At 42.8% G+C, this 12,356-nt stretch overlaps 2 protein-coding genes across 2 annotated transcripts in view; both read right to left on the bottom strand.

The window, feature by feature from the left end:
• Positions 1-12,356, bottom strand: part of LOC137435139 (autophagy-related protein 16) — a 307,119-nt gene that overhangs the window by 143,624 nt on the left and 151,139 nt on the right. The window lies entirely within an intron of this gene.
• The window catches only part of LOC137435134 (phosphatidylinositol 3,4,5-trisphosphate 5-phosphatase 2A), a 136,837-nt gene continuing 125,831 nt past the window's right edge, over positions 1,351-12,356 (bottom strand). The window contains 5 exon segments of the mRNA XM_078784626.1: positions 1,351-3,224; positions 4,097-4,215; positions 4,445-5,369; positions 7,318-7,533; positions 11,876-11,972. Coding sequence (XP_078640752.1) covers positions 3,131-3,224; positions 4,097-4,215; positions 4,445-5,369; positions 7,318-7,533; positions 11,876-11,972 — 1,451 coding nt within the window. The 3' untranslated portion in view covers positions 1,351-3,130.

Here is a 12,356-nt window from a genome sequence, read left to right as displayed (position 1 = left end):
TTGTCAGGATTGAAAGACATGTTCCACTTGTTTGACCAGTCTGTGATTTTGTCCAGGTCTGCAGAGAGTGAAGAGGCTGCTGCCTGCCAATATGATGGTTGGGATATGGAGCAGCAGAGAGTGGAGTCATCAGCAAAGAGATAGAGAGGATTTTCCAGAGAGTCGGAGACCAGAAAAAGCACAGGGCCCAGAACACTGCCTTGGGGAACTCCAGCCTGAACAGGAAGGGGAGATGAGAGAAAACCATTCAGGGCCACACGTTGACTACGACCAGAGAGGAAGTCCGCAAGCCATGCGTGGAGATTTCCATGGATACCATAGGAGGAGAGTTTGGTGAGCAGAGCGGGGTGCCCGACCGTATCGAAGGCACGTGATATGTCAAGGCAGAGAACTCTGATTTCCTATTTGGCATCAAGGACCTCCATCCATTGTTGAGACAGCAGAAGCAGCATGTCCAGAGTCGAATGACCTGGTCTGAATCCAAATTGATGATCCGAGATCAAGCCATTGGAGAAGAGGAAGGATTTGATGTCAGTATCGATGATTGATTCCATGACTTTGCTGATTATTGGGAGCAGGCTGATTGGTCTGTAGTTGCAAGTATCTGTTTTTGCACCTTTTTGTGTAAAGTGGTAATGTTGGCTGATTTCCAAGCAGATGGCAGATGACCTTGAGCAAAAGAGAGGGTGAAGAGAATTGTTCCTTTGACTTCATGGTAGAGTTTCTGGTCTGACATGCACTATCAACTGTGGGACCTTATATAGAAAGGTGTGTTTCTTTCCAAATCATTTCCAATCAATTGAATTGGCCATAGGTGGACTCCAATCAAATTGTAGAGACATCTCAAGGATGATCAAAGGAAGTTGGATGCACCTAAGCTCAATTTGGAGTGTCATAGCAAAGGGGTTGAATACTTATTGACTCAAGACATTTCAGCTTTTCATTTTTCATTATTTAAAATAAAAAAAATTCTAAAATAAAATTCGACTTTAAGATTATGGGGATTATGTGTGGATCAGTGACAAAAAAAATCTATTTAATCCATTTGAAATTCAAGCTGTAACACAACAAAATGTGAAAAAGTCAAGGGGTATGAATACTTTCTTGAGGCACTGTATGTTGTGTGAGACAGAAAGCACAGATTTAATGGGTTGAATTGGAGAAGTTTAAATCCACATTAACCAGTTTGAACCAATGCGATACGTGCTGGAATGCATTTTTGTCTATCTTGATCTGTAAAACAATCTCACATATCATAGCAGAGCTTTCCTCCAACATCAATTCATTTCAAAAATAGCCCATGGACCCATTTGTCAGTCGTATATCAGAAAGAAAAACCCACAGTATAGCTTTTTCATTTCAAATATACCTCTTTTATTGCCATTAGTAATTTAAGGATAAAGATAAGAAACTTTTTTTGCCTCACAAATATATACCATGGCAAATTAAATGCACATATTAAAAAAAAAAAAGCATTTAACTAATTCACTGTACAGGCCCAAAGTGCAGCAAAACATGAGCTTTGGTTCTGGAATTATAATCCTGGTCCAAATAAAAAAAGCCAACCAATTTAAGGCTTCACAGTGGATTTTGCTAAGGGTCAGACAAGACCATTATGGCAACAAAAATAAACAAAAAAACAGCAAGGCTTATACCTCATAGCATTCAGTTGGATCCTGTTCATTTGGCTCGCACAAGCTATACAAACTAGCCTGGTAGTTTGTGTGTTCATCTGATACCCATAAGACCATTCAGTCTGTAACCCGATGGACTTGCAATGCATTGTCTGTTGAGAAGCTGAAGCACTACAGCCCTCTGGGTAATACTTTGCCATTACGTAGCACTATGCTGTAATATGTACACTTATTGCAGAATGGTAATTGCAAACCGAGACTTGCTAAACGCGTGCGTGTACGTGTAGGTTCAACACAAAATAGCTTCGGCATGGAAAACAGGCATTTTAAGGCCATTTTCCCTGCTAGAGCGGGGGTTAGCCTTGCGGGCCCCATGACAATCTTCTCCATTTTGCCCTAAACGTTGAAATGCTTTGCACCAAGGAAAAGGAAATTGCTTGGTTGGGTATGGAAGAAAAACGCCTCAACTGTTGAATACAACCTTGAAATTTGTCAATCAGCACGTTTTATCCTACCTCCCCCAAACTGGTTTTCTACTTACAAAAAAGTGCTATGAGGGAAAGGTAATTATTATTCCATAGTGCCTAAGGTCTAAGGGATTGCTTGGAGGTACGCACACTTGCCTCGCTGAGATGTATAGCCTGAGTTTGAATCTCGGCCCAGCTAGAAACTGTCATCCTGAATTCCTGGTGTTTCCCATGCCTGGCACGGCATCAATGTGCGTGCCATCCCTAGAATGGATGTTAAACGTAACATCCCGCCTGCCAGCATTAATCGGTGGACCTTAAAGATACCACTGTGTCCTTCGAAAAGATTAGGAAAGCTATCGCTGGCACCGTGAGAAAATTTAAAATTCCTGCACCCTTGATTCAGTATCTTTCATCGGAGTGGCGACCCATCCAGAGTTGTCACACCCTTGGCAAGAAACTGCTATGTCAGCACCGGCACTCTGTATAGAGCATGATAATTAAGATGGACTATGGAGGACATCCATATATTAGATGTGAAACGTCTTCAAACAATGGGGTTCTTAAGAAAAATAATCCAACCTGAGTATTGAACAGGTTGGCGACACACGCTCGCAATGTCATGGGAACCTTGTGTGTTTGCGCAAATGCAAACAGCACATGAGCAGAACCTGTTGCACCCAATCACCCGTTTATCTTGCAATAAAATAAAACAAACACTTTTACGAATGACATCAATGGGAAATGGCGTTCAAATGCATGTTCATTTGCTTTTAACGACATATAAATTTTATCAAGCAAATCACAAAGATTTGGAATGTGTGTTTATGAAAAGCTTGTCTGATCATCTGGTTTTACGACTGGGAGGGATTACAAGGTGTGGGGGCAATCTGCAGCTTACATTTTCAATAGCTTACAAAATGGCGTAATCCAAATGTGGAAATGCACCGCTAAAATGAGGAACAGATATGGACACGAGTAAAATGTAAACGATGGAGGACAGTTGACAGTTGCCAACTAGGTCGGGTGTTACTCAGCAATGTTGGGCAAATTGTCCAGGAGCAGACGTTGATGACTGGGTTCCAAAACACCAATCTCATTCAAGTCATCTTTGGTGAGGTCTCTGCACACAAGACACCATTGAGATGACATTGGTAGATTCCAGGAATAACAAGACGGTGAAATAATTGAAAAGCAAGAGAAGGGACGATTTGAGCAACAAGGAGCAAAAATGTGCAGATTTGTGTGCAAAACAATCCACAAATCCCAATGTCATTTCACCTTGCACCTCCAACCTCTTCTCCACCAGCTGTCTCAGCATGAACATCCCATCCGTCATTCCTCTACCCTTTCTAAACTCCTGCTGCTCTTCTCCAATCTCTTTCTTATCCTCCATTCCAGAACCCTCTCCAGCACCTCCATGACATGACTAAAGACTGTAATGCCCCTGTACTTCCCCAGATCTTGAACATCCCAATTCCACTTAAATTTTGGCACACTTAATCCAGACTTTAATCCAGACTCGGTGTAATGGTTAAAGCATCCGCTCCGAGTCTGAGAGGTTGGTAGTTCAAACCCCGGCCGAGTCATATCAATGACTAAAAATGGTACTTGCCACTAAAAATGGTACGTACTCAGCATTTAAAAGGACAGCACGGACAATCCCCATCGGTTGGCATCCATGGGGAGGAGGAAATTCTGCACTGAGTGTGGTGAAAAAGGCGGCACCATTGTTGTGACATCGCTCGTACCCAGAGTATTTCGGAAAGTGCGGGCACTTCCCCCAAGCTTTGTGGCTGTGTTAAGTGTTTGTTTCATCAGTATGTCGATGTGTGCATGAGTGGCAGCTCCATTACGAACCTTAGACCTTGTATAAAAGTGTGGTTGTTGGTGAGAGGGAGGGAGGATTTTAAAGGAGAGGAGACCAAAAATATGTGCATTCTTGGAGGATATCAATTTTACACAAAAATTATAATTAAAATTCTATCAACTAACCCCAGGTATTCCAGGTCATCCCAGCCATTCTCCACAAGCATGGTTGTGTAGGTCTCAAGGCCAAGAGTGGACAGCCAACGTCGGACATGAGCCGTACCGCATTGTCGTACACGTGCCTGCTGTGTTGGAAGAATGGACATCGGGCACGAGGGTGGTGTAATATGGCATTTAGTATGACATGTGGTGGAGTTTTAGCTTTGGTGGCAAGGTAAGTGATACATGTTGCCACAATATTGCCAAAAGATCAAGTAAAAGAGGATAAGAATGTAACAAACTGGTTTTCTAACATATATGCATTATTGTCACACAGCAATCAACTTAGAAATTAAGACTACCGGATGATCTCACCCTCTCTGAGTGTGATGACGCACTAGCTGACGATCCTGCCCGTAATCCAAAGCACTTTTCCTCCAGTACACTCGCTCTTCCTTTTGCAGGTAATGGTGGATGGCAGGAAGCTGTGGAAGTTTCCACAGACAAATCAGATCCAACAAAACTGTATTCACCATCGCACAGCGATTTGGCCATCTGCAGTGCAAACCATGAGTGATCTTCAGCTGGCGGCACACTAAGCCGTGTTGCGGCCTGGTATTTATGCCGTGGCTCAACCCCAGGTCCCGAAAGCAATCTGTCTGTGACGAGGCCCAGCACACACTGTGTATCAGACTCGCTGCCATTGCTTCCACCCTGCTCTTTTACTTGTTTGCTTTCAACTTCTGCCTCCTCATCTTTCCATGATACATCAGCATTCTTTCTCTCCTTTTCAGTACATTTTCCCAGGACGTTGAATCCAATCCCTTGTTCCTCCAGAGCCCCATCTTCAGCTACATGGTCATACAAGACCACAGGTCGTGACTTTCCATCTCCAGGCCATAAGCGTCCAACGCTAGGCAGTGGTGGTGGTGGATAGTCCGGAGGTGGCCGGTTTGGAGACAAGCAGTCTTCCTGGCTGATGCTGTCATCACATAAATACTGAGGGTGATTATCATTCTCACCCCCAACCACTCGTGCCATTGCATGGCCCGGTCTGGATTTGCTGCCGAAAAAGTGGTAATGTTGCTGGGGTACCGTGGGATGGGGTGAAATAGGAGGTCCATCTGCGGTTGCTCTGACTGAACCCTTACCACCGGTCCCCAAAGCCGGTGAGCTGGGGCACTCAGGGATGGCTGCCATACTTCCGGCAGTCGGAGCTGGAAACCCCTCGATGATGAAGTACGAGGGATTATCAAAACAGTTCTTAGAAGGTGCACCTTCACCATTGGGTGTTTTTGTCCTTGGAGTCAAAAATAAGGCAAGGGATTACATTTTAAAATGTCTGATAAAATAATCAATATTAATCTGATACAAGGCAGGGAGAATTAGAAAATAGAATTTGAAGCGAACGTGTCAATGGATATGCCTCCACCCACGTTACATGTCAACTAACTGTTACATTTGATCTCGATTAATAGTCACATGAGAAAAGAGATAAGTGGAAGAGAGATAACAGCAGATGCTTCTAACTCGAGTTATGCTGTGCAAAATAATTTTCAAAGGGCACATGACCTCTGACCTCTTGAAAACAAAACTGAACGAGAATGGCACTCGGTAGAGCGCATACCTCTGCCAGGCTGAACAGTTTAGGTTTTGGATCCCTCTGATAGGCCAGATCTGGATCCAGACCTGAACCAAAATTGAATCGATTAGTCCGAGTCACCCACCCAACCAACCTGCCCACCAAGTATTGGCCGAATCCGTCCATAACCTTTTGAGATATCGTTTGATATACTGTATATCGTTTTTGGCCCATCTCTTAACGGTGAAGAAGCACTTAAAAAAATTAAAGGATCCGGATCTGGGTCTTCAACAAAATCTAATCATTTTGTCCTCGTCACACACCCAACCTCTCCACCAAATTTCTTCCGAATCCATCCACAACTTTTTGAGACATCCTGTTCACAGATAACAGACATGGGTGAAAACATAACCTCCGCCCACCTTCAGTGGGAGAGGTAATCAGTTCATCTTTGTTAGACAGTTTTCTCGGTCCATCTACAGTGGGAAATGTGCTGCGGCATGTTCTGGGAAATGTGCTGCAGCACGTTCTGGGAAATGCACTTTATGTTTGTCATTTTTGAACAAAAATAATAAATAAATAACGGACGGACAACCCCAAAACAATGCATCTAGATTTTTGCTGTGGAGGCTTAAAATATTTCACAGTAAATGCACATATTAGTCTCCAGACTCCATGATTTATGTAAAACTAGAACAATACTCTATGACGTCGACCGATATGCCAACGCCCACATTATTACATCATTATAATACTTGTACCAAGTTTGATTTAAAACCATTCAGCTGTTCTCTAGTTATCACATTTTTACCTGACATAACCTCTGACCTCTTGACCCCACAATTTAATCAGTTCATACTTACATCATTATACATACCTGTACCAAGTTTATTTTAAATCCCTTGAGCTGTTCACAAGTTCTCACATTTTTACCTGACACGACCTCTGACCGTTGACCTTTGACCCCGGGACCCAAAAATCTAATTAGTAATCTTTACGTCATTCTACATAAGTGCACCAAATTTGGTCAGAATCTCATCACTGGTTCACAAGTTATTGCGGTAACAGGATTTTTACCTAACATGACCTCTGACCTTTGACCTCGTGCGCCCAAAATCGAATCAGTTCATCTTTACCTCATAATACATACCTGCACCGAGTTTGAATAAGATCCCTTCAGCCGTTCTCAAGTTATCACGGTAACAAAAACCTATCACGGGCGGACGGACGGATAACCTGAAAACATAATGCCTCCGTCGACTTCGTCTGCGGAGGCATAAAAATGAGAATTTAATTCCTGCCATTTTGGGCCAAAATATAAGCCTCAACAATAGATGTCAATGCCTTCTGCAAGGGTCGTAATCGCCGGATGCAATTGACCGATGATTGACCAAATTGACCAAAGATGCCTTCTGCAATGATCACAATTGAATGTATTCACAGTGCAGACTTTCTGATAGCCCGAGTCGACCCAAGAATGGGAACGTTGAGTCAGAGCATTTGTTTATACATTAAGCCCACCATTTCTGACTCCATCCTCTGTTCATACCTTTTAACCAAACTGCACTGCCTGTGTCCATTTAAATATTTGAAGAAATTACACCAAATAAAAATGTACTCATAAATCACAGCACTACCTCCACCAATCTCAGACTGCTCAACTAACCTGGGGGTAACAGGCTCATCATAGACATGAGGATCTTCTGAGGATGTTTGCACAACTGCTGAGATGGAAGGTTTCTCTGAGAGGTCTCTCCGCCTTTCTCCATCCTTCTCTTTGTCCCATTCACTGTCCCTCTCCTTTTCTCTCGCTTTTATGCCTGCCACTGCATCTGTGCATGGGATCGATGGTGGCAGCCCTGTGGGCCTAGCACCTGCAATACTACAGATTCAGAAGTGGGAGGAGGGGTGGAAAAAAAAGAACATTTGATTTCGCGTACCACGGTGAATGTTCCAGAGCCACATTCATATGTCTGCAGAGACCAACACAGCAGAGTACATGGGATGGAGAATAATGCATTTTCCGCCTTGCTTTCATATAAACAACAGACTTGCAGCACTGAGTGGTTAAATACATACAAAAAGTTTTAAATAGTAAAAATGTACTGTTGTAGCAATATAACTGAATTTTTAATCGCATTCACCGCATTACCACAAGAGATCGCGAAATAAAATGTTGGTCCCAATGTTAGACGAAATGATACCTCTACGATGAGAGCAGTTTGGGTGTGTGTGTGTCTGTCGTCATTTTTCTCAGGGATGGCCAAACGGATCATCGTCAAACTTTCAGAGGTTCATTAGTGAGTGTTGGAGAGTGTTTTAGGCAAGAAAAGTTTGGAAAATTTTGAAAAGAAAGTTTGATTTTTTTTTTGTAGTGCCACTATAGTGCCTTTGTAGCTACATGAATGAATGATCGTTTTGAGGCCATTTTCCCCGCTAAAGCGGGGGTTAGCCTTGCGGGCCCCATGACAATCATGGTTACCTGTTTGAGGCAATGTTTTTATGGCCGGATGCCCTTCCTGACGCCAACCCTTGATCGCCTCTTACGATGCGCAGGGATACGGTGTACCTATTCTAAATCGGGGTACTCACCGTGATCATTCTACATGAAAAGCTACATGAAAAGCTACTACAGCTACATGAAAAGTATTATTAAATTTTAATTTTAATTAAATCACCAACCCCATTCCTTATTCCTTAGTGGGTGGAGGGAAGTGTTTTAGGCACCCACAAAAAATAGAAACAAGTACAGATACATTCAAAATACACTGCCCCCATGCCAAATAAATAACATGTACTCCAGCGTGCGGCACATAGAAATGGTATTGGGAGGGAGAGGTGTACAATAATTGATTGATTAATTGCATAATTAAAATAAATAAATAATAATCGTAAAATTAATTTCTTAATCAATTGACTAATAGAATACCTAAACCACCAGTGTTTCATCCAAAGCTGTAACTCTTTGAAAATAAATTAAATAATTAATCAAAAAAATTGAAGAATTAGTCGATTTATCAATAATTAATTAATTAATCAATAAATCAAAAACACCCTTTAAAGCCAAATCACTTGGTCACTGTCTAGTCCAAATACCAGCTTCCTAACTCAAAAGGTGCATGCTTGAGATATTGCCCAGATGAGAAAGAAAATAAATAAGTACTTAATAAATCGATAATAACAAAATAACTAATCAATGCATTCATTAATCAAAAAATAAAAAATCCCGTTTTTGCCAAAGCACGTGCTCACTGAATGAATGAATGAATGAATGATCGTTTTAAGGCCATTTCTCCCCGCTAGAGCAGGGCCTTGCGGGCCCCATGACAATCATGGTTCCCTGTTTGAGGCAATGATTATATGGCCGGATGCCCTTCCTGACGCCAACCCTTAGTCGCCTCTTACGATGTGCAGAGATACGGTGTACCAATTCTAAATCGGGGTACACACCGGAATCATTCATCCCAGCAAGCTGGTACTCAATTTGCCAACCTCGGAAGGATGACAGGCTGAGTCAACCCCCCTGGCATTAATTCAGCGATAAACCGGTATTTCAAACTCAGGATCCTAAGATCCCAAGCCCAAGATCCGAATTCACTATTGTGCCCAAATTTCAGCTTCCTAGCTCAAATGCACAAAAGAAACGAAATTTGATTTCTTCAAAATGCCAACAGGATTAGAACAGCACTGGGCAACGCCGGCTACCCCCTGCGAGTAAGAAATAATGGAATGAAAATGTTTTGGTTTGAAGGTTGTGAAGCAAAGAAAAAGAAAAGACGACGGAGCAGGAGAAGCAAGGAAATATGAAGTGAGATTCCTGGAGGCTAGAATCATAATCCACCACCCAATATCAGCTTTCCATCAGCTTGGAAATCAGCAAACATTACCGCTTTACACAAAAAATGTGCAAAAACAGATCCCTGCAACTACAGACCAATCAGCCTGCTCCCAATTATCAGCAAAGTCATGGAATGCATCATTGCTTCGGATATCAAATCCTTCCTCTTCTCCACTGGCTTGATTTTTGATCATAAATTTGGTTTCAGACCAGGTCATTCTACTCTGGACATGCTGCTTCTGCTGCCTCAACAATGGATGGATGTCCTCAATGTCAAACAGGAAATTAGAGCTGTCTCCCTTGACATATCACGTGCCTTCGATACGGTCTGGCACCCCGCTCTGATCACCAATCTCTCCTCCTATGGTATCCATGGAAATCTCCACGCATGGCTTGCGGACTTCCTCTCTAGTCGTAGTCAACGTGTGGCCCTGAATGGGTTTCTCTCATCTCCTCTTCCTGTTCAGGCTGGAGTTCCCCAAGGCAGTGTTCTCGGCCCTGTGCTTTTTCTGGTCTTCATCAATGATCTCTCTGACTCTCTCGAAAATCCTCTCTATCTCTTTGCTGATGACTCCACTCTCTGCTGCTCCATACCTCACCCCTCAGATCGGCAGTCTGCAGCCTCCTCACTCTCTGCAGACCTGGATAAAATCACAGACTGGTCAAACAAGTGGAACATGTCTTTCAATCCTGACAAATCTCACACTCTTACTATGTCTCTCCGAAAAGACCGACTGGACAACCCTCCCATCTACTTTCTGAACAATCCTCTCCAAGAAGTTCTGTCACTCAAGCTTTTGGGTCTCACTATCTGCCATGATCTTTCCTGGGAAAACCACATTTCCAAGCTGGCCTCCAAAGCCAGTCGCCGACTGGGCATCCTCCGTCGTGCGAAGTCCTTCCTTGGCACACCTGAGCTCCTCACCACATACAAGGCTTTCATCTGCAGCTCAATGGAATACTGCTCTCCCCTCTGTGCTGGTGCTCCTGCCTCACACCTAGCTCGGCTTCACGCTGTTGAAACCAAAGCTTTCAGAATCATTGGAATCTCCCGCGATGAAGCTGATTGTGAGGGCCTTTCACTCAATCACCGCAGGCAGGTTGGTGGACTTTGTCTTCTACCGACTCCTCTCCGGCCTAACTCCCCCAGCTCTGTCTGTGCTCTGTCCCCTAAATATTCCTGCAGGCCGCACAAGATCTGCCAGCAACCCTCTTTCTGGTGAAACTACCAAAATCAAGACTCTCTGCTCACCTTCACTCTTTCATTCCTCTTTTCTCCCGCCTCTGGATTAAACTCCCTCACTCTCTTCAATCCCACTCCTCCCTCCAGGTCGTTAAAACAGCTGTTCACCACCATCTCTTATCTTCCCCCATCCAAAACCTTGATCTTTTCTACCCCTGTTAATTTCACCCCAGATCCACTTTTTTGAAATACCGACTTTCCTTTAAGTCCTAGCTGTGTCCATGTGTTTTATACCACTCCCACCCCGCCCCCCATTCCCATGCGTCCTCCTCCCCAAGCCCTCTCCCTCCCACAGATCTCCCGATGTCCCTTTTCTCTACTGTTGTACTTGTGTGCTTCCCTCTCTCTCCCCATCTTGTCTCCTGCTCCCTTTATTATGTTTTTTATGTGTCCGTCTTTTTTTTTTGTGATTAATGTGAGCTCTTACATGAGCCTCGATCTTGTATACAAAAAAAAACAGAAAAAAAGAGACTTTTCTCCAATCGATATACGTAACATTATATTGACTAACAACAAGCAGCCCATGCCCACACAGAACATGTATCTTGGTGTGGAGAAGCCAAAAATGCAAATGCCGTCTTCCGTCATCGAGCCAGCAATCTGCGAGCAACAATTCGTATTTATTGTTACATTTGGTGCAATTTAAATTCTCTAATGGCAGCGAGGTGCTCCATTTGAAACTGTTTGTTTGATATATGTAGCTTTTTGATGCCGAGGGTCCATAATAAAAAAATGGCATTGGTGTCAAATCCAGTGACCAATTGCCATTAAATTAACAATACGATTACTGCAGAGCTTGTCTGATGTCAATCACGCAAGGACGCAACAATCCACTCATTTTAGGATAAGGTCAATCGTTTTTCACAGAAATGTGAAATGAACAAGAAACGTCTCATCAATGATTGAACTACTGTGACACCAATTGTGTTCCATGTACCCACACCATTGTCATTCGCCACGATAAAGCTGTCATGATGCAATAATGCATGATGCGTCCTTAGGAAGGCGTAAACATATTGCCCATCAATACCTTCAACGTCAACCCGAGATTCTGACAGATGAGCAAGTACAGATTGTTCTGGATAGTTTGACATAAGGTACCTCTCTCTCATCCACAGGTGAGTTTATTCTAGCACAACTCACAATGATGGTTGTGGCTCGCGAATGCCCGTCTCCTGAATCTTTGCCGGTTGCTTTCCTTTTGAGATGACGTTGTCTTCAGTATCGATGCTGATCCAGTCTGTCGCAAGAAAATTTAAAAGTAAATATCAAACAAGGGGGTAAAAGTTCAGAAAACCGATGATCGCTGCATTCCAAAACATTTGAACATTTTCTACATTTAAGGGTGTAGTACTGGTGAACAGGTGATTTTTTTTTTTTTTTTTTTAGCTGAACAGTTTCCTTATAATCTTATAAACAAGAATCATGCTATTAGAGGTCATAGAAGTACCCCTAATTATTGAAAAATTCAAATTTCAATGCAATTCAATATAATATTTTGCATGAAATTTGTTATAACTTGGGAAATGCATCATTCTTTTGGGCTGAAATTTGGACAGGATATTCAGAATATCACTTCCTTTAAAATGATGAAGGCTTTTGTTTATAGGAGTAGCCATTGTGG

Source organism: Myxine glutinosa, chromosome 9, assembly GCF_964187855.1.
Source record: "Myxine glutinosa chromosome 9, kmMyxGlut1.1, whole genome shotgun sequence".
Classification (NCBI taxonomy): domain Eukaryota; kingdom Metazoa; phylum Chordata; class Myxini; order Myxiniformes; family Myxinidae; genus Myxine; species Myxine glutinosa.
This window is presented reverse-complemented; position numbering and strand designations above follow the sequence as displayed.